We start from the raw sequence: 27,502 nt of genomic DNA, 5'->3' as shown, positions 1-27,502 counted from the left end.
GTGATATGAGCCAGACTAACCTACCTCAAAGGGTTGTTGTGACAATAAAGGGGGGGGAATCATGAGTGCTGTCTGAGCTTGGTAGAAAGGTGGGATAAAAATTCAAATAAATAGCACAGATGGTGTGTGGGTGGGCAGTAGGGGGGGAGAGAAGGCCAGTTGCCATGGCAACTGTACTGGGAACCATGGCAACAACACCCTCTTTTCATAGTTGTGGCTTCTGCCTCTTGGGTGGTTTTAGCTCTAATTTTTCCCTCTTCTCATTGCTAACCATTGTAAAGGTGCATCTATTTAGGTATTTACACCCCTGCACATTAGCATATAGGTAGCCACATGCAAATGAGCCATGCCCAGGGAGGCTGACAGCGGCTATTTTAAATTATTATAGTTTTGTCTGAATAATCCCCTGGTTATTTTTAACAACTCCTCCACACAGGGCATGTTTGGACTCTCAATTCCACTGTTTTTGTTTTCCTGGCGCCCCGTTGCTGTGGAAACAGCGGGCCCAACTTCCGGCTTCCAGCTTCCCGCCATGCAGCGCGGGAACCACAGAGCCCTTCTGCGAAGCCGCGGACCATAGATAACCACCCGCCAGATGCGCCGCTGTGATTGGCTGGCGGCGGTGGGCGGGGCCGAGCGAGGACGACTTCCGATTGCTGAAGGGAGCCTGAGCGGGGTTTGCGCCTTTCTCAGCCCCACCCCCAGGTAATGAGGGGGTCCAGACGCTTTCCCCCACCAAACCCCCCCATTTTGTGGGGAATGATGGTCCCACCCATCCCAGTCCAAGGGTGGGAAGCCATGGGCCAGACCACTGCAACCCGGGGCGGGGGTGTCTCCTTGTAGGGACCTCTAGATGGCTGGTTTCTCCCTATTAACTCCGGGGGCCCCCTTTTTAAGCCCTCCATAGTCTGTTCCCCTATGAAATCCATAGAGGGTTGTGGTTTAGTCCATTGCAATCTTGGGGGTGTGGGGGGGGAGAGGTCTGGGTTGTGATATTTTTAGTTTTAAATGTTTTAATTAGTTATATGTATTTTATGGTGTTTGCATTTGTGTTGTCGATCCAGAGGGAGAGGCGGGTAACAAATAAATTATTATTATTATTATTATTATGTTTATGTTTATGTTTATGTTTATGTTTAACCTGTTTTTAAACACTTATAAACCGCTTTTCCTCCCGGGAGCTCAAGACGGCGAAGAAGAGAAGCCATGAACTGAACCATGAAAAGCATCCTAACAATTAAAACACAGACATCAAGACAGCAGCAGGTGGTGAAAACCATCACAGCCTTCAAAATATGCTGATTTTTTTTAAAACACACACACACACATATACACAGATTAAAACAGCAGGAATTATTTATTAAGGGTGCAATCCTATGCATGTGTGGACAGAGAGAAAAAAAGTCCTACTATTCCCAGCTTGCTTGCTGGCTGGGGCATGCAGGATTATTTTCCCTATCTAAACATGCATAGGATTGCACCCTAAATGTCTAAAGAAAGGTCTTTCCTAGCTTCCAAGGAGGTCATCAATGAGTGAGTGATGCAAGCCTTCTTGGCATAGGAGTCGCAGAGTCTGGGGGCAGCCACCAAAAAGGCCCTGTCCTTAGTCCCGCTAGGTATTTCTGGGATTTGGGGGAGTTCCAAGAGGGCCTGCAGAGATGCTTTCAGTAGAAAGGAAGGCTCCTTCTGATATCCCTAAACTAGGGTGACCCTATGAAAAGGAGGACAGGGCTCCTGTATCTTTAATGGTTGTATTGAAAAGGAAATTTCAGCAAATGTCATTTGTGTATATGGGGAACCTGGTGAAATTTCCTCTTCATCACAACAGTTAAAGCTGCAGGTGCCCTGCCCTCTTTATCTGGTCACTCTAGTATAGCTCCTGCACCTTTAACTGTTGTGATGAAGAGGGAATTTCATCAGGTTCTCCATATACACAAATGACACCTGCTGAAATACCCTCTTCATCACAACAGTTTATTTATTTATTACATTTTTATACCGCCCAATAGTCGAAGCTCTCTGGGTGGTTCACAAAAAGTTAAAGCTGCAGGAGCCCTGCCCTCTTTTAAATCTGGTCACTGTAGTATAGCTCCTACAGCTTTAACTATTGTGATGACGGGAATTTCACCAGGTTCTCTATATATACAAATGACACCTGCTGAAATTCCCTTTTCTATTTAACTGTTAAAGTTACAGGAGCCCTGTCCTCCTTTTCATATGGTCACCCTACCTAAACCACGCAGTATCTCCCCTTCCTCTATTGGATGGTTCTTACCCAGCAACAGGAAAAAGGCGAACCGAGGCACGTTTAGACAGAAGAAAATCCTACAGCTACCGGCATTCCCCTGCCAGCTATGCTGGGAATTGTAGTAGTGTCTGGGGAATTCTGGGAGTTGTAGGACTTTCTTCTCTCTAAACGTGCATAGGGTTGTGCTCTTAAGGACTAGAAACTTGCTGAATGCTGTGCCCGATACCGTAGCTATCTTTTACACCCTCGCAGAATATGCAGACCATAATGCAGTAGTGATGTGCTGGGGCTGACCAGCCCTCCATCATTGGGTCATTTTCTCTCCCTCTTTTCTACCAACTCTGTGCCCTCTTCACCTCCGCAGACCACGATGCCTGTGCAACCCCTGCCCAAGGAGATGGAGGCAGAAGGAGACTCGGCTGCTGAGATGAATGGCGAAGAAGAGAGCGAAGATGAGCCCAGCGCTAGCCAGTCTGAGTCAGAAGAGGAGAGTTCAGGTAGCCGCCACGTCCTCTTTTGTTGGCAGAGGCTTCTGGGAGTTGTAGTCCAAAACACCTGGAGATCTACCTTCCGCTTACTCCTGCTTTACTGAGAACATCCTTCCCCAGCCTGGTGTCCTGTGGATGTGTTTGGATGGGGGAACCTGGGAGTTGCAGTCCAACCATTTTGGAGGGCATCAGGTTGGGGAAAGCTGAGTTAGAGGATCTCTGTTAGTCCCTGGAGTGCCTCTGCCAATTGCAGGCTAGCAGTTTCTGCAGCTGAAACTCTCCCCACGGCCTGAGTTTGATCCCAGCGGAAGCTGGTTTCAGGCAGCCGGCTTGGGTCGACTCAGCCTTCCATCCTCCCGAGGTTGGTAAAATGAGTACCCAGTTAGCTGGGGGAAAGGGAATAATGGCTGGGGAAGGCAACGGCAAACCATCCCGCTATAAGGCCTGCCTAGAAATCTCCAAGAGTCCCTCCAAGAGTCAGTAATGACTCAGTGCTTGCACGAGAGGTTCCTTTCCTTTCCTTCCCTGGGCACCTTTGGAATTTTTAAGAAAGCGTCGTGAGCACCGTCACATCATGGCCGCCGTGAGTTGTGGGCTGCCTCTGGCGTCATTTGCTTCTGCAAGAGAAACGCCCATTTTGCAGAAAGGCAAACCGATGAGGCTAAAACGTGCCCAAGAACCTGAATACAAGGTAGAGGTGGGCACCTGAGCCCCCAACCACAAAACTGCCCCTTTAAACCCACTCACGGGGAGTGCAAATGACAGGGAGCATCATGAATCGGGACCTTGGGTAGGGAAGTTTAAGGGGAGACATGGGAGCAGCCTACAAATATCTGAAAGAAGGAGCGGAAGGCAGGGCTAAGAACCGACGGGTGGAAAGGGCGGGGAAGCGGATTCCGGCTGAACACGAGGAGAAGCTTCCTAACGGTCGGTGCCGTGGGAGCGTGGGAAAGACGCCCGGTTTTGCGCCCACGTTGTTGGTTTTGCCTGCAGAGATGGACGAGGAGGGCTGCGAGCGCCGCCGCGCCGAGTGCGTGGACGAGATGTCGGACTTGGAGAAGCAGTTCTCCGAACTCAAGGAGACGTAAGTTGCTGCTTCTCCCTCAGTCCTTGTTTAATTCTGGCATTTTTATCCGCCCGAGGGTCGGCGTGGCCGGGCAGCTGCTGAGGGCCTGCTCTGCAACGGGCCCACGGGCAAGAGCCCCCCTGGAACTCCTCCTCCTCCTCCTCCATCATTGCATCCTGACGGTTCACCTGCCTCTCGCTCTGGCCCAGGTACCGGTGGAAGTGAGGAGGAGGAGAAGCAGATGCCACGGTTTGTTGGGTCTCTGCCTGCCAAGCAAGCAAGTGGCAGCCATGATGAGGAAGAGGAGGAGGAGGAGGAAGAATAGCCAGTGACGACCGCAGTGAGAAGTTTGGCTTGCTGAGGGAGGGGGTCGTTTGAGGGGGTGTTGCTGAAGAGCCCTCTAAACCCCAGAGGGTTTTATGCGACGTCACAGACCCTTACGCTAGGCCCGTTGCATCAACCGTTCTCAGGCCACGCGCCACCACTTGAAAACCTGAGGTTTAGGGTTGATTAAATCCTTTCTCCTAGCTATGAGGGAAACAGGTTTATTTAGGGGGACCCGATGTCTTGAGCTGGGGGGAGGGGAGGGGAGAGCAGGCCGCAGCCAGCGGTGCAGGGGTGGATGGATTGCAGGTGAGGGGCATGAACGGCAGCTGCTGAGGAGATAGCCACGGGATTGGGAGGCGGCCCTGCAAGCTTTCTGCCTGAAACAATTAACTTCAGGGAGTGCAGGACGACAGAACGTGGAATAGTATTGCACATACGAAAACTGACCGTCTGCAGTCAAGTGTACCATGTGCCGTGCTCAAAGACCTAGTGGAACTATTATCACCGAAGGTCCATTCAAGAGTGGTTCAAGTGATGTTGGTAGAGACTGGGATCCTACAAGTATTGAAGGAGGCAGCGGCCCTTTGATATGTCCAGATTCCAGTGCAAGACCAAGAGTTAAGTCATCCTACAGTATGGAAAATGCAAATAAGTGGTCATGCCACATGTGCACATACTTGAACTGGCCTCGTGCAATAAGATGCACTCAGTGCTTGTCTCAGCGTAGGACCAGGAGTCCCACAGAATCCCCTCAGTCTTCAGGGTCTGGTTCAAGACCAGCTACTTTCTCTGTAGATCCTTGTGAGGAGTACAATGATAGAATTAGGGTGACCCTATGAAAAGGCGGACAGGGCTCCTCTACCTTTAACAGTTGTATTGAAAAGGAAATTTCAGCAGTGTAATTTGTATATATAGGGAACCTTGTGAAATCCCCTCTTCATCACAACAGTTAAAGCTGCCTTCTTTCAAATCTGGCCACTCTAGTATAGCTCCTGCAGCTTTCACTGTGGTGATGAAGAGGGGATTTCACCAGGTTCTCCATATATACAAATGACACCTGCTGAAATTCCCTTTTCTATGCAACTGTTAAAGATACACGAGCCCTGTCCTCCTTTTCATAGAGTCACCCTAGTTTTAATACAGGATCTGCTCTAAATATAGGGTGGGTCTAATCTGGGGTGGGTGTTGAATAGCTGTAAGGCAGGTAAATAATGCCCAGCTGACACGTGGTGTTTGGTAGCTAACAAAACGATAAGTTTGATATCTTCAGCCCTCTAAAATGTCTCCGACGATATCTCGTTCTCTCCCTCTCTCTCTCTCATACACACACACACACCATTTATCCTCACAACCATCCTGCGAGGTCAAACTAATGAGTGGCTTTTCCCTCGCCACCTAGCAAGGCACATGACTGAGGGGGGATTTGAACCCTCGGCTCGACACCTCTGCTCTGAACCCCAATAATTAAATTGTAATGAAAGGCGACCTGCGCCGTTCGGACGCGGCCCACCTCTTGGCTGCAGAGGCCGGTTGTCGGAGGATGGCGGTTGCCTCCGTCACACCTGACCTGCGCAACTCCGGGAACGGGGACTTGACACTCGCGCACGCGCAGACACGCAGGGTCCCTGGTGAGAGGAGGGCCTAGAAAGCCAGACGAGGGTGTCCGCTGCTCTCTTGCAGGCTTTTCAAGGAGCGCCAGAGTCAGGTGAAGGCCAAACTGGAGGACGTGGTGTCGGGAAAAGCGGCGGAGTACCTCGATCCCCTGGGGGTGTCGCAGAACCACATGCAAATCCGCATCGAAGTGGCTGGTAAAGCGAGGTCCCTGCTTCCCGGGGGTGGGGTGGGGTGAGCTTTTGGGCAGATGGGGCAAACTCAGGCAGAGAGAGGACTTCTGAAATGTGGCATTTGGGGAAAGGGCCTGTGGTTAGATTCCAGAAAAGGGGAGCCCGTGAGAGGAATCAGTGTGTGGGGTGTGTGTGGACCTTGCCCCCCATCCCAGCGCACTTAGCCATAAGCTGGCCCAGTTTGACCTGCATCGATTTGCGGGTTATCCGGGTTTCTTTTCCTTAACAGTAGAAAGTTTGTGCCCACGGCGGGTGGAATTTGCACAGATTCTGGCTGCGTTTCACGCAAATCCCGGCCGTGGCTTGCGCGAATGAGCTAAACGCCGTCCGGAACTTGGGCAAGCTCGCTTTTTTGCGCAACTTTCTGTTGACGAGAAAGAAATGTGGGGGGGAAGGCAAAGAGGCTCGCTCTGTCTCTTCTGTGGCCTGCTCGTTGGCTTTGAAAAAAGAACCCTGGGGCGTGGCGGGGAGGTGCTGATCCCTGGCTCAGACCGATCTCCACCCCTTTGTCTTTCCGCAGGGATCTACCGAGGCTTCTGCCTGGAGGTCATTCACCACAAACACCGCTGTGAACTACAGGGAGCCCAGCAGCATCTGGAGGTGAGAAAAAACAAAACCTCTTCTGTCTTTATTTTTTTACTCAAATCCCTGGGGGCACAGGCAGGCCCCTTCCAGATCTTTTGCACTAGAATCATAGAATCATAGAATTGGAGAGTTGGAAGGGGCCTACAAGGCCATCAAGTCCAACCCCCTGCTCAGTGCAGGAATCCACCCTAAAGCATCCCTGACAGATGCTTGTCCAGCTGCCTCAGTGTGGGAGAGCCCACCACCTCCCTAGGTCACTGGTTCCATTGTCATACTGCTCTAACCGTCAGGAAGTTTTTCCTGATGTCCAGCCGGAATCTGGCTTCCTTTCACTTGAGCCCGTTATTCCGTGTCCTGCACTCTGGGAGGATCGAGAAGAGATCCTGGCCCTCCTCTGTGTGACGACCTTTTAAGTATTTGAAGAGTGTTCTTTATTTATTTATTTATAGCATTTTTATACTGGCCAATAGGTGAAGCTCCCTGGGCGGTTCACAAAAACTAAAACAGCTCCCTGGGTGGTTCACTCAAAAACTAAAAACAGCCACAACGAGGCTTAGTCTTCCTGTAGGCAAAGAGGAAGAGTATATTCTGGATTAATAGAAGCCCGACTTGGGAGGTCATGTAGAGAAAGGACGCCGTGTATTTTCTCAATTCTTGCTCTGTCCACCCCCATCCAGAGCGAGAAGCTTCTGCTGTTTGACACCCTCCAGGAACGCCTCTTGGAACGGATTCAGCACTTGGAGGACGACCGGCACAGCGTGGGCCTCACCTCAGGTCAGTGCAGTGGTGCTCTGGTTTGCTCCTGCCACGGCAGCTGTGGACCCATTTGGAGAGAGGGGACGTCGTTTGGTAGCCTTGTGGCTCTGATTTCAGGGTGGGGGGCATGAATCCACTCCGGGTTTCAGTCAGAACTTTAAAGGAGCTCTCCAAGGTGGGTGTTACGGGCTGTGATCCCCACGTCCCCGTTTTCTCTCTGGTGTGGCAGCTCAACCTTAAAAACAGCGAAACCAGGGGCACGGTCGATCAGGGAGATCCCTGCCCCGCTGCTCAAAACTGCACCTCCCGGGATTTCCCGGGGAGCCAGATTCATTTCATCCAGCAGCGTAGCCCACCCTCCGGGCTGAATCTCTCTCGCCACGGTGGGCGGCTTCTCCCTCCCTTAGAATGGTGGGACGACAAGCTTCGGCCGAAGCACAGCGCCAAGGATTGGGACCCTCTCCGGCCCGGGAAGAGGAAGAAGCCACCGCTGGTGTCTGATATCCTTTTGTGGCCTCGCCCGACCCGTTTGCAACGAGGATGATCAGGGGTCTGGAAACAAAGCCCTATGAAGAGAGACTGAAAGAACTGGGCCTGTTTAGCCTGGAGAAGAGAAGATGGAGGGGAGACCTGAGAGCACTCTTCAAAGACTTAAAAGGTTGTCACACAGAGGAGGGCCAGGATCTCTTCTCAATCCTCCCAGAGTGCAGGACACGGAATAACGGGCTCAAGTAACAGGAAGCCAGATTCCGGCTGGAGATCAGGAAAAACTTCCTGACTGTTAGAGCAGTACGACAATGAAACCAATGACTTAGGGAGGTTGTGGGCTGTCCCATACTAGGAGCCTTCAAGATGAAGCTGGACAGCCATCTTTCAGGGATCCTTTAAGGTGGATTCCTGCACTGAGCTGGACGTAGGACATGATGGCTTTTCAGGGCCCTTCCAACTCTACTATTCTATGATTCTATGCGCGGCTGGGTGGCTTTTGCAACTTCTTGTGCAGGCCGTGCGCACACCTGTTGTACTCCGGCCCAAAATTCGGCCTGGAGAAGGAGGAAGTGGTGGTGGTGGTGGTGAATGCCACTTTCTCGTGGTTGCTTGTGCATCACCTCCTTAACTCCCCTTCCTCACGTCCCTACATCGTCTACATGTTGCACGAGATGGATATCATGGAGGACTGGACGGCCATCAAGAAGGTAAGTCCTGGGGAGACAGACGCTCTGATTGGGCAGCGGTGGAGGCCTGGGGCGGTGGTGGTGGGGACCATCTCCAACTTTGGGCAGCTGCTGCCAGTTCGTGTAGGCAATATGCAGCGAGATGGATCGAGGCTTTGACTCAGTATCTAAGGCAGCTTCCTGTCTCCCGGAGGTTCCGATCAAGGATGCCCAGCGCCTTTCGGGGACTAAACAGGGAGTCCGCTATGATGCTCAGCTCTTAACGTGCCCCGTACTGAACTCTTCGAGAATGGAGCTGGGTCTTGGAATACCTGCCCAAGGGAGGCATGGTAGAGGTGTACCAAATTATGCCTGGTCTGGAGAATGTGGAGGAAAGGAAAGGAACCTCTCGTGCGAGCACTGAGTCATTACTGACTCTTTGGGGGACGCCAGCTTTTGCTGACATTTTCTTGGCAGGCCTTATAGCGGGGTGGTTTGCCGTTGCCTTCCCCGGCCGTGATTGCCTTTCCCCCAGCTAACTGGGTACTCATTTTACCGACCTCAGGAGGATGGAAGGCTGAATCGACCCGAGCCGGCTGCCTGAGAACCAGCTTCCGCTGGGATCGAACTCAGGCCGTGGGGAGAGTTTCGGCTGCAGAAACTGCTGCTTTACCGCTCTGCGCTACACGAGGCTTCATAGAATGTGGAGAGGGAGACATTTTTCTCCCTCTCTCATAATACTAGGACTTGGGGTCATCCCATGAAGCTGATGAGTGGGAGATTCAGGACAGATAAAAAGAAGGAGTTCTTCACACAGTGCAGAGTCAAACTGTGGAATTCGCTACGACAAGATGGACACCAATTTGGATGGCTTGAAAAGGGGGTTGGATAAATTCCTGGAGGAGAAGGCCATCTGTGGTTACTAGCCCTGATGGTTATGTGCTTCCTCTAGTATCCGAAGCAGTAAGCCTGGGCGCACCACTTTCTGGGGAACATGGGTTGGAGGGTGCTGTTGTACTCAAGTCCTGCTTGTGGGATTCCCATTGGGGCATCTGGTTGGCCCCTGTGTGAACAGAATTCTGGACTGGATGCACCCTGGGTCTGCTCCATCAGGGCTCTTCTGATGTATGTTCTTAAGACGGAGCGCCAATTTGTATGACTTTAAAAGGGGGTTAGACAAATTCCATGGAGGATCAAGGTATTCAAGGGCCACTAATCCTGATGGCTCTGTGCTACCTACCGTATTGGAGGCACGATGCCTAGGAACACCGGTTACTGGGGTATCCAAGCAGGAGGGTGCTGTTATTTATTTATTTATTTATTTAGAATATTTATATACTGCTTCCCATTGAAAAATTTCGGAGCGGTGTACATGGTAAAATGAAAATAAAAACAGAATAAAAACAGTTAAAACAAAATTTAAAAAGAAGCAAAAACAGAAATCCAAGGCTGCATGTTAAAGAAAGGCTTCTTGGAATAAAGATGTTTTCAGGAGGCGCCGAAAGGAGTACAAGGTTGGCACCTGCCTGACCTCATGAGGCAGGGAGTTCCACAGGAGGGGAGCCACCACGCTGAAGGCTCTTCCCCTGGTGGACTCCAATCGGAGGAGGGATCTAGGTGGAACCACCAGGAGAAGACCCTCAGGTGACCTCAGTGACCGGGCAGGTTGGTAAGGGAGAAGGCGCTCTCTCAGGTATCCTGGTCTCAAGTTGTTTAGGGCTTTGTACACAAGTACAAGAACCTTCAACCTGGCCCGGTAGCGAATAGGCAGCCAGGGCAGTTCCCTCAGCAGAGGAGTTGCACTCATGTCCTATTTTGGGCTTCCGGGGGTGGGGCACCATGTGAACAGAATGCTGGATTAGATGGGCCCTTGGTCTGACCCAGCATGGCTGCTCTTACGTTTCCTGTCCCGTTTTTCTAATTCAGGATAAATCTAGGAAGGCTGGAGAATAGGCAAGGAGCCCTGGGTAGTCGTGTGTGTGTGTGTGTGTGTGTGTGTCTGTCTGTCTTTCTTTCTCTCAACACTTTCTCATTCTTATTTCTCAGGCTAAAGCCGCCGTGTCCCCTCCGAAGAGGAAACTAGAAGGCAAGAGCCCCCGATCTTTCTCCCTTCCTTGCAGGGAGGAGAATGTATGATGTTATGCCTCCCCAAGGGACTCCTTCCTGTGGACTGGGTACCTGGGAGGGTGCAGCGCTCAATTCAAGACAGAAGTGGGACAGGCCTGGCCCAACATGCCTAGTATTTTAAAGGGCTGGGCCCAGCCTACCTAGTTATTATCTTACTATTGAACTCTGTGCTTGTCTTAGCCTAGCAGAAAACAATATTTTAGCTTTAGGGTTTTTCAAAGAAGAAGAAGAAGTAAACGCACACCATTAAATAGAACCTCTTTCAGCCTGAGGGGCTGAAAGGACAACTCCTTTTAGTTGTGTGATTGATTGGCGGTACGTTTGTACTCTTACGGGGAAGCAGCTGTAGGATTATTATTTTTAAAAAAATTGTGTCTTGCTCCGTGCTTGTATTTTAGGGTTTTAAGTTTTTGTTTCGTGAGCTGGCCGCAGCGTTTCAGCTGCCAGGGCGTATCGAAACGGTGTCAATCTGTAAATGGTCTTGATCCCCACGCCTCCCTGCCCCCCATGTCCTTCCTCCAGGCCCAGTGAAGACCGAGAAGCTGCCGTCCCCCGCCCTGTTCTCTGCGCACTGCGAAGACGGCCACCTCCACTATGAAGGCGAGGCCTATGTCAAGGGGCAGAGCATCTCCTTGCAAGTTGGGGACGAGGCCCCGGTCCAGTGAGTACTAAAGGCGAAGTGCAGGGGGTGGGGAGAGCTCCCCAAAGGAGGTCGGGAGCCACCCAAGGCCTATTTCTGCAAATAAAATACGTAAAAAGTCCCCGGAATTCAGGGGAAGTGCGCGGCTCCAATCGCAAATGCAAAGCTGAGTGGGCGCACCGCGGAAGTAGATCACAAGCTGAATCTGAGCCAACGGTGCGACATGGCTGCAAGAAAGGCCAATGCTATTTTGGGCTGCATTAATAGAAGTATAGCTTCCAAATCATGTGAGGTCCTGGTTCCTCTCTATTCGGCCCTGGTTAGGCCTCATCTAGAGTATTGCGTCCAGTTCTGGGCTCCACAATTCAAGAAGGACGCAGACAAGCTGGAGCGTGTTCAGAGGAGGGCAAACAGGATGATCCGGGGTCTGGAAACAAAGCCCTATGAAGAGAGACTGAAAGAACTGGGCATGTTGAGCCTGGAGAAGAGAAGGTTGAGGGAAGACAAGATAGCACTCTTCAAATACTTAAAAGGTTGCCACACAGAGGAGGGCCAGGATCTCTTCTCAATCCTCCCAGAGTGCAGGACACGGAATAACGGGCTCAAGTTACAGGAAGTCAGATTCCAGCTGGACATCAGGAAAAACTTCCTGACTGTTAGAGCAGTACGACAATAGAACCAGTGACCTAGGGAGGTTGTGGTCTCTCCCACACTCGAAGCCTTCAAGAGGCAGCTGGACAGCCATCTGTCAGGGATGCTTTAGGATGGATTCCTGCATTGAGCGGGGGGTTGGACTCGATGACCTTGTAGGCCCCTTCCGACTCTGCTATTCTATGAAGCCTCAAAAGTGGGCATCCCTAAGCTGTGGGTGGTGCTGCTGCTGCTGCGTGACCCACCCACCCTTTTTCTTTCTGCCAACCCGCATCCCTTCCCCACAGGGCTGTGATCACCGCCGTCAGCACGGGCGAAGTTTGGCTCCGCCGTGATGACGGCAGCAAGACCAAAATCTACGTGTCCCAGCTCCAAAAGGGCAAGTATTCAGTACACAAGGTCTAGCACACACACACACACACACACACGGCGGCCCGATCACGGACTTTGTCTCCCTCACTTCTCCCGGAACCGGAGCGTCCTCCTTCTCGGAAACCCGAAGGGCCCCTGTACCAGAAGATACATTCCCTGCGCCTGCTTAGGGAAACGGAGACACGCTTGCCGTGGTGGATGGCCCAGCTGTTGCGGCAGCCGGTGGATTGGGCCCCTGGTGTGGGAACGCGCCCATTTCGATGATGACTGCCAAGCGGGCGCTCCCACTGTTTCGGGGAGGACTGGAGCAGAATCGACGGCGACTCCCGTTTCTGGAAAGGACTTCAAATAAAGCACCAAAGTGAATTTCCCTTTTCCCTCCTGCGCCTGGCTTTTCTTAAAATTCAACGCTTGCTCTCTGGAGAAGTGACGTGTGTGTGTGTGTGTGTGTGTGTGTGTGTGTGTGTGTGTGGATATGCTACTTTTCTGGGAATAAATGAAACAGCTGCTTCTAGCCCCCCTCTGTCTGGGAAAATAAAAATATCTTCTCAATTAAGAGCGCAATCCTACGCAGGTTTAGATGGAAAGAAGTCCTACAACGAATTCTGGGAGTTGTAGGCCTTCTTTCCATCTAAACCTGCGTAGGATTGCACCTATGTTAATTAAGGACGCTGCTGTTGCATTCATGTCTTGCTTTTGGGCTTCCTGGTAGACAGCTGGTTGGCCGCTGTGTGAACTGAGTGCTAGACTAGATGGACCTTTGTTCTGATTCAGCATCAGGGTGCTTCTTGGTAGGTCCATAGGAAGCAAAACCAAGCTGTTTTCAGTGATCAGGAAACGCCTTCTTGTTCTGGGGTTCTTATTTATTTATTAATTACATTTTTATACCGCCCAATAGCCGAAGCACTCTGGGCGGTTCACAAAAATTAAAACCATAATAAAACAACCAACAGGTTAAAAGCACAATTACAAAATACGGTATAAAAAGCACAACCAGGATAAAAGCCACGCAGCAAAATTGACATAAGATTAAAATACAGAGTTAGAACAGTAAAATTTAAATTTAAGTTAAAATTAAGTGTTAAAATACTGAGAGAATAAAAAGGTGTTCAGCTGGCGACGAAAGGAGTACAGTGTAGGTGCCAGGCGGACCTCTGTGGGGAGCTCATTCCATAATCGGGGTGCCACAGCGGAGAAGGCCCTGCTCCTAGTAGTCACCTGTCTCACTTCCTTTGGCAGGGGCTCACGGAGAAGGGCCCCTGAGGATGATCTTAAGGTCCGGGCAGGTACATATGAGAGGAGGCGTTCCTTCAAATAACCTGGCCCCAAACCGTTTAGGGCTTTAAATGTCAATACCAGCACTTTGAATTGGGCCCAGACCTGGACTGGCAGCCAATGAAGCTGGAAAAGGACTGGTGTGATGTGGTCTTGTCGGCCAGTCCCTGTTAGTAAACGGGCTGCCCTGTTTTGTACCAGCTGAAGCTTCCGGACTGTTTTCAAAGGCAGCCCCACGTATAACGCATTGCAGTAATCCAAGCGAGAGGTTATCAGAGCAGGGATAACTGTAGCTAGGTTCTCCTGCACTATCTAGATATATTCCCTCCAAATCAAAGCTAGCCGTGGTGACTGTCAGAAAATCCCTTATTTATTTTTTACATTTCTAATCCGCCCAAATAACTAATGGTCTCTGAGTGGATTAGAAATGGTTAAAAGGCTAAAATGCCGGCGATAATCAGTTAAAATATATATAACATACAAGACCAATGTTTAAAAGAATTCAGTACAGTATGATGCATCACCCAAAATGTGCGAAGGAAATCACCAACTTTTCTGCCCAAATCCCAGATATTTATTTATTTATTACATTTCTATACCGCCCCATAGCCGAAGCTCTCTGGGCGGTTTACAAAATTAAGACAATTCAAGTATAAAACAACAGTATAAAACCATAATATAAAATACAATATAAAAGCACAACCAAGATAAAATCAGCAGTGATGCAAAAATACAAATTTAAAACACCAAGTTAAAATTAATTTATAGACTGTTAAAATGCTGGGAGAATAAAAAGGTCTTCACCTGGCGTCTAAAAGAATATAATGTAGGTGCCAAGCGAACCACACACACACTCTCCTTTGCAGAAGTTTGCCCTGTGAAAGCACTCTGCACTTTCTCTCTCTCTCTCTCTAGCACACACATACACACACACAATCTCCTTTGCAGAAGTTTGCCCTGTGAAAGCACTCTGCACTTTCTCAGAGACTCACTCTCCTATGCAGAAATTTGCCCTGTGGAAGCACTCTGCACTTTCTCAGAGACTCTGGCTGAGTTCGGACGACACACTAATCAACTGGGGTGGGGGGGGGTAATAGGAACAGAACGGGAAACAACCGTTGATTAGCGTGTTGTCCGAATTCAGCCTCTCTCTCTCTCTCCTTTGCAGAGGTTTTCCCTGTGGAAGCACTCGGCACTTTCTCAGAGACTCTGTCCTTTGCAGAGGTTTGCCCTGTGGAAGCACTCTGCACTTTCTCAGAGACACACTCTCCTTTGCAGAGATTTGCCCTGTGGAAGCACGCTGCACTTTCTCAGAGAGACACACGCTCTCCTTTGCAGAAGTTTGCCCTGTGGAAGCACTCTGCACTTTCTCAGAGACACACTCTCCTTTGCAGAGATTTGCCCTGTGGAAGCACGCTGCACTTTCTCAGAGAGACACACGCTCTCCTTTGCAGAAGTTTGCCCTGTGGAAGCACTCTGCACTTTCTCAGAGACACACTCTCCTTTGCAGAGATTTGCCCTGTGGAAGCACGCTGCACTTTCTCAGAGAGACACACGCTCTCCTTTGCAGAAGTTTGCCCTGTGGAAGCACTCTGCACTTTCTCAGACTCTCTCTCCTTTGCAGAGGTTTTCCCTGCGGAAGCACTCTGCACTTTCTCAGAGACACACTCTCTCCTTTGCAGAGGTTTTCCCTGTGGAAGCACTCTGCACTTTCTCAGAGACACACACGCTCTCCTTTGCAGAAGTTTGCCCTGTGGAAGCACTCTGCACTTCCTCAGAGACTCTCTCTCTCTCTCCCTTGCAGTCGCTTCTCTTTTTGATGCCCAAAAAGGCTTGTTCTATTTGGCATTTAAAAAACCCCAAACCAGCCCTTTTCTGTGTGTGCTTTTTATTTTTTTAAAGAAAGACCCAGCCCTGGCTGAGGTCAGCCTCAAGCCTGCAACCCTGGGAATCGGAGCTGGCTTGGGAGCGTGGTGCCCATCCAGTCCCCCACCCCTCCACCCCATTCCTTGTGCTGAGTGCCTGCCAGGTCTCGCCCTGCAGTTGGATCGGAGCCGAGGCGTGTTCAGACAGTCTCAGCTGCGGGTGCTACGACGAAGAGAAACCACATGGATTAGAAAGGGGGAAGAGAAGCGACAGCAGGGCTGTTGAAGCCAGGAGGTGAGTGCTCAGGGTGGAAGGGGGCTTGGTTTGGGTCCTGCGATGGAAGGGTGCCCAGAGAAGACTCCCCCCTTCCTCCTTGACTTTTATTTCCCAAACTGAATTGCTGGGGGAATTTTTATAGATGTGTTTTTGGGCTAGTCCACTTCCTCGTTTGTAGAACTCTCCATCTTGTAATCTACCAGTAGCATTTATTTATTTTTAGGCAGGGGCAGTATGGTCTAAAGGTTAGAGCCAAAGTGATCCGGGTGTGTGTGTGTGTGCGGGGTTCAGATTTAAGAACCAGAAGGCACGTGTGTACGCATGTGTCTCTGTGCACGTGTGTTTGGAAGAGAAGACGTTAATGATACTGATGTGTTTTGGGGGGGGGGGATAGGAAGCAAACCAGGAGTCTTTTGGGGGTCATGTCCAGCTCTGGGTACTAAATAAACCCTTTATACGCCCAGGATTGGGTGCACCTGATTGGCTTCCTGAAAACGCACACCTTCCGTCAACAGAATATTCCTTAAGGAATGTAACAAGTCTGCCTGGCGATTTTGGATCCGGACCAGAGGGTGGGAGCTACTCCGGAGTAAGATTGGGGTCAGGGCAAGTTTTAGGCTGTGATCCCATTCCCCGGGGTCAGGGGAAAGCTGTGCCCTCTTCAGCTCTTGGACGCCAACTCCCATCATCCCTGATCACTGGCCATGCTGGTGGAGGCTGATGGGAATTGGAACCCATCAGCATCTGGTCCTCCACCCCTGTTTATAGCTGGGATTGTGCCGCATTGAATCCAGTGGGGGCTTACTTCTGAGTAGACCTGTATAAGATTGCACTGTTAGGATTTCTAATTTCTCTGGGGTTCTGGGAAGCATTTAACACTGATGTCATTAGGTGATATCTGGAGAGGGGCGAACTCTGATTCCTGGATACCTCAAAGGAAATGAATTTACTGGTGTTTACTGGTGAGGACTGGTGCCTGCATTCAAATCTCAAATTGGGCAGGTGTTGAATGCATACCTATTGCAGAGAGAGAATCTTGGTTCTATTTCAGACTCTATTGAAAAATGTCGGAGACACCCCCCTCCCCACACACATGAATTTGCTTTCTGCTTCGTATTATGGGATGTTTGGAAAAGACGCCTCCTTTTTCTTCCCCTTATCTTTTTCTTTTCTTTTTCAACCACACTTCTCCGCCTCCTCATGCGCGTTGCACGTGACCGCAGTCCTCAGCCTTGTCCTGGAATGGATGCCTCACAGCCCCGCCCCAGGTGTGCATGTCAAGAGTCTCAGTCAGGTGATGGTTGTGGGCAAGCCGGCAGGGCTCCGCTGTGGGGCTGAGTCAGTAATTCCTGTCTGCAGGGCCTAGTTGCTTAACTTCTAATCTGCTGGAGAGGCCACTCTGCCTATTTATTATGTTCTTCTCCCTCCCTTTCACCCTCACAACAACCCTGCGAGGTAGCTTACGCTGAGAGAAAGCGACTGGCCCAAAGTCAACCAGTGAGCGTGAGTGGGGATTCGAACCCACTTCTTCCGGCTCCCGGTCCCATGTTCCAACCACTACATCACATTGGCTCGTAGCAGACCTCAGCTGCCCGTGGTGGTGAGCTGCCCATTGATGTATGTGGCACTTGACTGGCACATATCTATCGCATGCTTCATCTTTCTTTATTGGAAAGAGTCGTTTTGTCTCTATCATTTTTAGCGTTCCTGCTTTTCGTGAGAGGCCTCAATCATGCCGGGAGTTGTAGGGCTTCCCCCCCGCCCCTGGCTCAAAACCCATGGGATTGTACCCTTAGTCATTGCAGTGCTGTGATACAGACGAGCCTAAAATGCAACACTGCATATGGTCAGAGGATGTGTTTTCTCAGGGTGGGCAAAGATTCTAATGCCTATGGAATGAAAAAGCTGTTGTAAAGCATGGTTTTGAGTGTGGTGGGGGGAGAAAGAAGAGAAATGGAGGCTTCACAACTGAAGTGATACACAGGGCCATCTAAAGAGGGAGGAGCATAGGACCATGACATCCAGAGTGGTAATTTTAGATGCATAATTTTAGTATTGCGTCCAGTTCTGGGCTCCACACTTCAAGAAGGACGCAGACAAGCTGGAGCGTGTTCAGAGGAGGGCAACCAGGATGATCAAGGGTCTGGAAACAAAGCCCTATGAAGAGAGACTGAAAGAACTGGGCATGTTTAGCCTGGAGAAGAGAAGATTGAGGGGCGACATGAGAGCACTCTTCAAATACTTAAAAGGTTGTCACACAGAGGAGGGCCAGGATCTCTTCTCGATCCTCCCAGAGTGCACGACACGGAATAACCGGCTCAAATTAAAGGAAGCCAGATTCCGGCTGGACATCAGGAAAAACTTCCTGACTGTTAGAGCAGTACAACAATGGAATCAGTGACCTAGGGAGGTTGTGGGCTCTCCCACACTAGAGGCCTTCAAGAGGCAGCTGGACAGCCATCTGTCAGGGATGCTTTAGCGTGGATTCCTGCATTGAGCAGGGAGTTGGACTTGATGGCCTTGTAGGCCCCTTCCAACTCTACTATTCTGATTCTATGAAGAAATGCTGCCAGAATAGACCATACTGAGTTAAATGAACAGTTTGACCTGGTACAAGGTAGATTTTGATATTCCAGTGGAGGGACTGTAGCTCAGTGGTGTAACACCTGCTTGGCATGCAAGGAAGTCCTGGGTTCAAATTCCGGCACCTCCACTTAAAAATAATCTGGTGACGGAAAGAGAACTTCTTCTGCCGGAGAAAGAGGTCCTACCAGCACAGCACACACGACCGAGCTAGAAGGACAAGCAGCTGAGCTGGTATTAAAAATAAAATAAAAAAGCTTGATCCCAGGCCCACAAAAGACAGAAATCCAACAGGTGAAGCTTATCCCTGTGTGGAAACGCAAAGGTGGCACCTGTTGAGTTTCTGCAGCTCATCGTCAGGTCCGGAGGCCTGCTGGGAGAAGGAGGTTGCCATGTGCGGCGGAGGCGCATCTGGAAAGCATGCGAGCTGAACGAGACGTCCTTTTTGAGCCGTTACAAAACTCAGCGGGGGCGAGAAAAGGAGGAAGACAAGAGGATGAATCACCACTGTGCCAGTGCCAACAGGGTTTGGAGAAAAAGAGAGAGAGAGAGAGAGAGAGAGCAGTTTTAAGTGGATCTCTTCGTGCTTGCCAGAGAGAAAGTGCATGTAAATGGATCCTACACCAGAGAGAGTTTAAATGGACCCCTAACCTCCGAGTTCATGCCCAAAACAAAGGCTCTGTGCTTCTCTAACCACATCCCTTTACGTTGGCTTCTCTCCTTGCATCCAGTCATCATCTCTCACCCTCAAACAGTTCCAGCGGCGACTGTAAGTTCCTTCGGGCAGGGACCTGCTTGGCTCCGCAGGTGTGATCGTTTCAGGGTGCAATTCTATGCCCTACATCAAAAGCCCTGCAGTTCCCAGTTTGCTCCAGCCAGAATGGAAGGAGACTTAAACAGCCACAAATCTTGAATGAATGATAAATGCACTGTATTTCTAGTTAAATTATATCCCTTCCTTGTTTTTGCATCCGTACATATACGTTAGGATACGCACATTTCATGCAAATGCGTGTCCTCTGTTTTGCGGGCGCAGGGCCTCATTTCTCACGATTCGTAAGTGCACCTGGTCAGTGTCTCTCCTCCTCGCATGCTAGTCTCCGGGGCAGGAAGGCTGGCCCGCCAGCCAACCTCTGGAGCCATTTCCGGAGAGGAAGGCTCCCTTCCTCAAATCCCCAGACGATTTCCTGCATTCTGGGCAGGCGCTGGCCGGGCTCCCAATTTGCAAAGTCCCAGTAGGAAAAAACACCTCCCAATGCTAACTCTCACATCTAAGATGTTTTATTGGCTTCCTTCAGGCTCGGATGAATTCCCTGTCAATCCCAATGATCGATGGATTCTTGGGAAATGGTTCCCTAAAGACGGAGGGATTCACTCCGCAAAGTTTTCCTTTGTGATGGATGCCGTTCTAGAACCAGGTCTCTGGCTTTGAATGTGGCCACCAGACGTGGACAACCAGTGGCCAGGTTTTCTTTCTCTAGGAGTTTTTTTTCAGGGGAACTTTGGTGGAGACCAAGGGCAGGTGAAAAGTTCTGCTGAAATCCTCACCAGGAGGAGAAGGAAAAGAAGATGCCTAGACAACCTTGTTCTTTACGTCCCTTCAACGCCACCTAAGAGAAGTCAGCCTCCCAAGAAACCTTCCAGGGATCTCAAACCCAGACAGCAACAGCAGCACAGGGTCAAACTCAACTTCTGCCTCAACGGATCAACTTAAAGCCCAACTCAACCCAGAGGGCCTTCTACTCAGACCTTTCTGAAGGAGGCTTCATCTTGAGAGGCAGTGTGGTGTAGTGGCTAGAGTGTTGGACTGGGCGTCGGGAGATCTGGGTTCTAGTCCCCCCTCGGCCATGAAAGCTCACTGGGTGACTTTGGGCTAGTCTCAGACGCTCAGCTTAACCTTCCTCACAGGGTTGTTGTTGCGAAGATAAAATGGACAGGAGGAGGATTATATATGTCAGCTTGGGTTCCCTGGAGGAAAACAGACGGGGATATAAATGCAATAAAATAAATGTAGAGATTTTGTAAAATCTGTCCTGTCTGCGTTTTGTGGATTGTCAAGGTGCGTCTCATTCATGCGATCGGATTTTCCCCCAAATTTGCGTTCGTGCAAATACACATTTGAGCAAATCCCCGCTTGTGCAAAATGCGCAAATCACCATCCAAAATGCATCTTTTCATGCTTTAGCCAGCGGGGAGGAGGGATGCACATTTTTCAGTTGCTTTCCCAACCAGTTGCTCTCCAGATGTGTTGGATTACAGCTGGCTGGTGGATGATGGGTGTTGTAGTCCAACACATCCAGAGGGGCAGCATGGGAGCTCAGATCCAAACTTAAGACCAACAAGGAGTTCAGTTTCTTTGTCGCCTTAGGAAGCTTTAAGTTTCTGTGTTTCCTTCCCAACTTAGCTCGACCGTCTTTTTCTCTTAATTGTTATTTGTTTTGGTGGGGGAGAAAAGTGTTGCAATTTCTGTCATTCACCTTCATTCTACCTTGGTCTGGAGATCTGGGGTGGGGGGTGGTCTCTTCCCCGGAAATGACCTGGATGCAGGCTTCCTGGCCTTTGTAGGAGGGTCCTTTCCCCATGCTTAGAGGCCTTCTTTCCTTTGAAGAACCGGTAAATGCAGCCTTTCTTTCCCCTTGGAGGAAGCGTAGTTTATAAACTCCATGAGCAAAATAATAACCAGCGGTTGCTCTCTTACGTTGCCTTCTGCTCTTTGCGTCTTTTTCCGCTTCTCGTTGGACTTAGAGAAGATTTCCACCACCCCTCTCTCTCTCTCCTAACTCAGGATGACTCGGAATCCGATCTACGATTATCCCGAACCCTATGCCAACCCCCGGCATGGGACGGTGGCATCACCCCGGAAGATCAGCCTCGTGGGACGGCTGCGGCTCACCCAGCCAGTTTGGCTTCAGTTGGGCATCAACTCCGCCGCCGCGCTCCACGTCTTGCAGCGTGAACCTCCAGGGGTAAGGAGAGGCGGGGTGTAGTTTGAGTCAGAGCTTAGCTTTAGGACAGGGGTGCGGGACCTCGGCTCCGTGGGCCAAATCCGGCCCTCGGAAATTCCCCAAGTGGCCCCGCCCCTTTCCACAAGTTCTTTGGTGGTTTATCAGCTGTCCTGCCGTTTCCCTCCATATTCTAAAAGGTTGAAATGGCTCTCCTAGAATCATAGAATAGTAGAGTTGGAAGGGGCCTATAAGGCCATCGAGTCCAACCCCTGCTCAATGCAGGAATCCACCTTCAAGCAGCCCTGACAGATGGCAGTCCAGCTGCCTCTTGAAGGCCTCTAGTGTGGGAGAGCCTACAACCTCCCTAGGTAACTGGTTCCACTGTCACACTACTCTAACAGTCAGGAAGTTTTTCCTGATGTCCAGCCGGAATCTGGCTTCCTGTCATTTGAGCCCGTTATTCCGTGTCCTGCACTCTGGGAGGATCGAGAAGAGATCCTGGCCCTCCTCTGTGTGACAACGTTTCAAGTATTTGAAGAGTGCTATCATATCTCTCCTCAATTTTCTCTTCTCCAGGGAGCAAGAGCTTTAAACTACTATATGCTGGCATTTTTATAGAAGGCACACACACACAAACACACACACACACACTTCTCCAAAATGGAATTCACCCCTCAAACTGAAAGACTGTTGACGCAGGATGGATAATGAAAAGAGTGCTTCTGAGCATCTGCAAAGTGGGCTCCTTGCCCATTTGGGTAGGATTGCCACGTTTTCTTAGAGAAGACAGGCTGCCTGCAGTGCTGAGGTCGAGACTTACCCTATTTCTTCGATTCTAAGATGCACTTTTTTCTCCATATAAACATCTCTAAAAATGGAGTGCGTCTTAGAATCCTGGGTGTGTCTTAGGTTTTTTTTCTTCTGTTGGTGGTACTGAAATTAGTGTGCGTCTTACAATTGAAGAAATACTGTAGTAGGGATCACTCTGTGTTCAGTAACCCCCGGGCTATAATTCAACCTTCCACAGGATGAAATGGCACTTGGAACTTCACCTGTTGGATTTCTGGCTTGCTGCTGTTAAAAGGCAGAAAGTGGACAGCCCAGCCTCTGAGTCAACATAATCAATTCTCGCACCTCTCTGATAGGGTTGTCGTTACCTTTTCTCTTAAAGGCTCATTAGCCTTTAAAAGTGCATGTTTAGACAGAAAAAAAAGAAAGAAGTCCTACAATTCCCAGTATAGCTGATCTGGGGAATACTGGGAGTTGTAGGACTTTTTCCCCCTGTCTAAACATGCATAGGATGGCACCTTAAATCAGCCTCCCCCACTCTGGGGTGCTCCAGATTTGTGGGATTCCAACTCCCATTATCCCCTATCCAGCAGAGACATGGGAGTGGTAGTCCATCTGGAGTCGTTTCTCCAGATTAATGGAAGCTGTGGATAAGGGGGTGTGATTTTGGGGCCTGGAGGGCGGCATCATCGAAACTCAAGCGAGTTTTTTCATTCTGTTTTCTGCGGCATTCGGGTATTTCTTTAAAAATGTTAATTTTCTCTGCCTTTTTTATTTCTTAATCCTGCCTTGCGGGCTCCTTTCCTCTCCCCTGCCTGCAGACATTTCTGGTGAGGAGCTCAAATACGCGTCAGTGCCAAGTGCTCTGTTTACGCCTGCCGGACGATTCCTCGCCCGCTTTCGTCACGAACTATCGCTTGCACCAGCAGCGCGCAGGTAAGGTCGGTTCCCTGCTGGGTTCTGAGTCTATTCGACCTTTTTGTCAATAAGAATTTTGGTGGGGAAAGTTTATTTATTATTATTCATTTGGAGTATTTTTATGCTGCACAAAGGCTCTTGGAGCCGCTTGCAATTGATCGGTAAAGAAGACAGTCTCTGCCCTCAGGCTTACGTTCTAAAAAAGGCACGACACACAAGGAAAACGGGATGGGGAGGGAAGAGGGAGAAAAGGAAAAATAAATGTAGGAGACTGTTTAGGCTGGTGGGAAGGCCCTGCTCCCCTTTCTCATCTCCCAATGGAGGGGCAGACCCCCCCAGGGTGAAGGTGGCAGTTAGCCTTGTGGAGGGGATGGTTTCTGACTGAAGCAGGCTCTGGTGGTTTCTGGAAATTTGCTATTTGTTCACCGGCCTCTCGTTTCCTCTAGGCATCTCGCTGGATGGCTCGGAGCTGGCCTTCCCCAGCCTGCTGCATCTGATCGCTTCTTACTGCTCATCCCCGTAAGTGATGTGAAATGTCTGCGTTGTGGGAAACGATCCCCCAGGCAACGTTTCCTTCGCCGCTCGCTCCAATTTCCTTGCAAACGTTTTCCAGGGAAAGCTCGTAATGGTAGGAGCTGTGCTTTGCCTGCAGGATGCCGCAGTTTCATTCCTCGGCATCTCAGGATTTCGCTACGAAAGATGCCGTCTGAAACCCTGGAAAGCCGGTGGCCGTGGGGCTGTTCACACAACACGCTAACCTGCACTCAGTGGTTGAGTGTGGGTTGTTGTTGAACTGTGGGTTATTGCTGAACTGTGGGCTACCCTGTTGTCTGAACCCAGGACATTTTCCGCTTGGGAACCACCGTGAACATTCCAACAACAACCCACGGCAGCGTGGTTAACAACCCGCCTTGCGGAAAACGTGCTGCATTCAGACAACACAGCATGTTTGTGAACCGCCCAGAGAGCTTCGGCTATCGGGCGGTATAAAAATGTAATACATAAAAAGAAAATAAATGAACACGTTCAGCAAACAACCCACGGTTGTGAGGTAGGTTAGGCTGAGAGCCCGTGACTGGCCCAAAGTCACCCGGGGAACTAAGTAGGGACCCAGTCCCACACTCTAACCACTACACCACACTGCCTCTCATGTATGTTATGTTTCATAGTGTATGTATTTTGTAAAAAAAATGTCCTTTTTCTGCTCCTAAGGGACATCCTCACTCTCTCCCTCCGACTTCCTCGGCCCATCTGGGAGGCCTCATCCTGCCAGCAGCTGGAAGCCATCGCGCACTTGGGACTTGGTGAGTGGATCAGGTGTTGACCTAGAGGTAAAACTCGTTCCCTGCTGCCAACCTTCGGAGCAGCGGATGCAGGGCCCCAGTCCGCAAAAAGCTTAGGCTTTTTGTAAATTTGTTCGTCGTTAAGGTGCCACGAGACGATTTGCTTTTGCCGCCACAGAGTAACACGGCTACTCCAGGGGAAGCGCTTTCAGCCGGCACCCTGAACTCGCAACCGAACCTGCCTGGTTGAGTGGCGGCAGCAAAGCAGGAGGGAACATCTAGAGTATCGCGTCCAGTTCTGGGCTCCACAATTCAAGAAGGACGCAGACAAGCTGGAGCGGGTTCAGAGGAGGGCAACCAGGATGATCAGGGGTCTGGAAACAAAGCCCTATGAAGAGAGACTGAAAGAACTGGGCATGTTTAGCCTGGAGAAGAGAAGATTGAGGGGAGACATGAGAGCACTCTTCAAATAATTGAAAGGTTGTCACACAGAGGAGGGCCAAGATCTCTTCTCGATCCTCCCAGAGTGCAGGACACGGAATAACCGGCTCAAGTTAAAGGAAGCCAGATTCCAGCTGGACCTCAGGAAAAACTTCCTGACTGTTAGAGCAGTACGAGAATGGAACCAGTTACCTAGGGAGGTTGTGGGCTCTCCCACACTAGAGGCCTTCAAGAGGCAGCTGGACAACCCTCTGTCAGGGATGCTTTAGGGTGGATTCCTGCATTGAGCAGGGGGTTGGACTCGATGGCCTTGTAGGCCCCTTCCAACTCTGCTATTCTGTGATTCTATGAACATGTCGCCCCGCTCTCTCCGATGTTGGACTCCAACTCCCATCATTCCAGCTGGGGCTGATGGGAGTTGCAATCCGACACCTGTTGGGCTGGGGTTCCCTGCTCCTGTAGTGGAGTGTATGTATGCCTTGTAATGCACAAGGACGCAGGTTTTCTCTGTGTTGATACCCCCAAACCAATAAAAACAGCGGCTTCTTGTTAGGGTCCAGTTCTGTTCACCGCACCTAAAAAAGAGTTATTGTGGAGCTGGAAAAGGTACAGAAAAGAGCAACTCAAAGGTTCAAGGGCTTGGAGGCTCTCCCCTAGGAGGGAAGGTGGCAACAGCTGGGATTGTGACACGATCGAGGTGAACGAAATGAGGCCTGGTGTGGAGAATGTGCAGAGGGAGACATTTTCCTCCCTCTCCCATAATACTAGAACCCGGCGGGGGTCCTCCCATGAAGCTGATTGGTGGGAGATTCAGGGCAGATCAAAGGAAAGACTTTTTCACGCAGAACACAGTTAAATTATGGAACTCGCTACCACAAGATGTAGCGACGGCCATCCATTTGGATGGCTTTAAAAGGGGGTTGGATGAATTCCTGGACCGAGAAGGCCATCAATGGCTACTAGCCCTGATGGCTATGTGCTGCCTCCAGTATCAGAGGCAGTTGCTGGGGAACATGGGTGGGAGGGTGCTGTTGCAGTCACGTCCTGCTTGTGGGTCCCTGGCCGACAGCTGTTTGGGACCCCGGGTGGACCCCGGGTTTGATCCAGCAGGGCTCTTTTTAGAGCCATTCCTATGAGTTTGCACCCCTGATGAGTTGCTGCAAAGGCATGCAGTTTTAACACCCTTCCTCTCTTCTGGTTTCACTTCTAGAATTCTGGAACTCCTCCCTCAATACAAAGCAATTTTCCAGGCCGCCGCTGCCTCCTTCCGGTACGGATTCGGACTCCCTGCTCCACCCCGTGAGTGACGCCTGTGTGCCGAGCTGCGCCGAGGCGTCCGGCAGAAAACCCGGCAAAGCCTGTGACTCTCCGAACCCTCCATCTGACGGAGACGTGGGTGTCCGCCGCCGGCACTTCAAGAACAACATCAAAGTACAAGTGTCCACAGAGGCCGCCAGCCCGCTGTCTCCACCGGCTGCCCCTCCACCCCCAATACCCGTTGGGAAGAAGAAGAAACATCTGCCCCAGTCTCCTGTCCCTGATGGGGGAAGCCCGTCTTCCAATGGCGACCCACCGCCTCCGCTTTCCTTGACGGCGAAGTTGGAGACCTACCGCGGGCCCCAGAGCAACGACAAGGAGGGTGTGGGTCATTCTGGGGTCTCTGTAACCCCTCTTTCTTCCTTGGGTCAGCTGCTACGTGTTATGGAGGAGGAACAGGCAGAGCCATATGACCAGGCCGCTCACTCGGATCACTTTCCCTGGAACGTCCCGGCCCAAGAAAGAGGCAGTTTGGACAACGGAATAAGAGACTGCACACGTTCATCCTTTCACTTTTCTTGAGCCATTCCTGGAGCTGGACTTTTGTAGAATTTGACGGGACGCACAAGTCCTCAGACTCCTCGGTTTCTCTGTGAAAGGACGGAAGTCTAACAGCCCACAGAGGAAATGGACGGGGCCTATCCGAACTCTGGGAAAGGAATAAAATTCGGGGGTCTCCAAGTCAGAACTTCTCAGTTCTTCTGAGAAGTACAGACCCAAGGTGGGGGTTGTTTTTATGAAGGGAGAGTTCATGGGGGGGGGGATTCTTCAAAGCTTGCAAAAACAGTACATTTATGCTAGAGGCAGCGCGAGGTTTGTGGCTGGTTTCAGAGCAGGCTAGCCTACCTCACAGGGGCGTTGTGAGGATAAAATGGGACGGGCGTGTGACAGTCATGTAGGTCACTTTGAAATCCTTGGAAGAAAGGTGGGATATAAGTAAAAGAATAAGAATAATTAATAATATATTAATTCCATGGTTTTCCTACTCTCTGAAATATTATTATTATTATTATTATTATTATTATCATCATCATTATTATTAATCTGGGCGACCTTGGGCTGGTCACTCCCTCTCAGTCTTGTAGGGATACCAAAGATATCAATTTGCAGGTTCAAATTCAAGCAGTTCTAGGCTTGGCTTGCTGAACTTCGTTTTGGTTCTCGCTGCAGCACTCAATCCGAGCCAGTTCGTGGATTTTCTGGGAATTTAGGGAGGGGGGGGAGGTTCTGCAATCTGTGCAAATTTCTGAACAATTTGTGCAAATTACAGCCAAGTATGCCTTCGTTGCTAAAAGTGGCTACAATTTGTGCAAATTCGGCCATAATTTGTGGGGATTTGGCTGTGATTCGGCAGTGACCGAATTTGCACAAATTGCAGAACTGTAAAAAAAAATGCACAAAAAGTCTCCCAGATGCAAAGTGAGTCTTACATGCCATGGAACTCCATTGGCTTCCCTCTCTAAGAGTTCTCCACAACAGACATCCCCACAGTCTTGCCCTACCTTACAGGGTTGTCGTGAGTGCAAAATTGTGTGCTTCTTTGAGCTTCCT

The 27,502-nt window shown here is 50.3% G+C and overlaps 4 protein-coding genes across 4 annotated transcripts in view; all 4 read left to right on the top strand.

Annotated features, from left to right (window-relative positions):
- LOC134412386 (zinc finger protein 208-like) overlaps positions 1 to 27,502 on the top strand; it is a 489,474-nt gene that overhangs the window by 211,680 nt on the left and 250,292 nt on the right. The window lies entirely within an intron of this gene.
- B4GAT1 (beta-1,4-glucuronyltransferase 1) overlaps positions 1 to 27,502 on the top strand; it is a 169,441-nt gene that overhangs the window by 4,508 nt on the left and 137,431 nt on the right. The gene's annotated exons all lie outside the window — the stretch shown is intronic.
- BRMS1 (BRMS1 transcriptional repressor and anoikis regulator) lies at positions 631 to 12,634 on the top strand. The gene is made up of 11 exons (XM_063145574.1): positions 631 to 705; positions 2,613 to 2,745; positions 3,730 to 3,820; positions 5,810 to 5,937; positions 6,494 to 6,573; positions 7,236 to 7,332; positions 7,722 to 7,814; positions 8,446 to 8,510; positions 10,515 to 10,554; positions 11,118 to 11,256; positions 12,174 to 12,634. Exons 2-11 carry the CDS (start codon positions 2,619 to 2,621, stop codon positions 12,289 to 12,291), a joined length of 978 nt encoding a protein of 325 aa, XP_063001644.1. The 5' UTR covers positions 631 to 705; positions 2,613 to 2,618; the 3' UTR covers positions 12,292 to 12,634.
- RIN1 (Ras and Rab interactor 1) lies at positions 21,045 to 26,886 on the top strand. Its single transcript, XM_063145860.1, has 5 exons — positions 21,045 to 21,224; positions 22,814 to 22,928; positions 23,357 to 23,429; positions 24,123 to 24,214; positions 25,845 to 26,886. Exons 1-5 carry the CDS (start codon positions 21,045 to 21,047, stop codon positions 26,471 to 26,473), a joined length of 1,089 nt encoding a protein of 362 aa, XP_063001930.1. The 3' UTR covers positions 26,474 to 26,886.

The sequence above is a fragment of the Elgaria multicarinata genome, chromosome 21 (assembly GCF_023053635.1).
Source record: "Elgaria multicarinata webbii isolate HBS135686 ecotype San Diego chromosome 21, rElgMul1.1.pri, whole genome shotgun sequence".
NCBI classification, from domain to species: domain Eukaryota; kingdom Metazoa; phylum Chordata; class Lepidosauria; order Squamata; family Anguidae; genus Elgaria; species Elgaria multicarinata.
The sequence above is the reverse complement of the archived record's forward strand: the minus strand, read 5'-3'. Positions and strand labels throughout refer to the sequence as shown.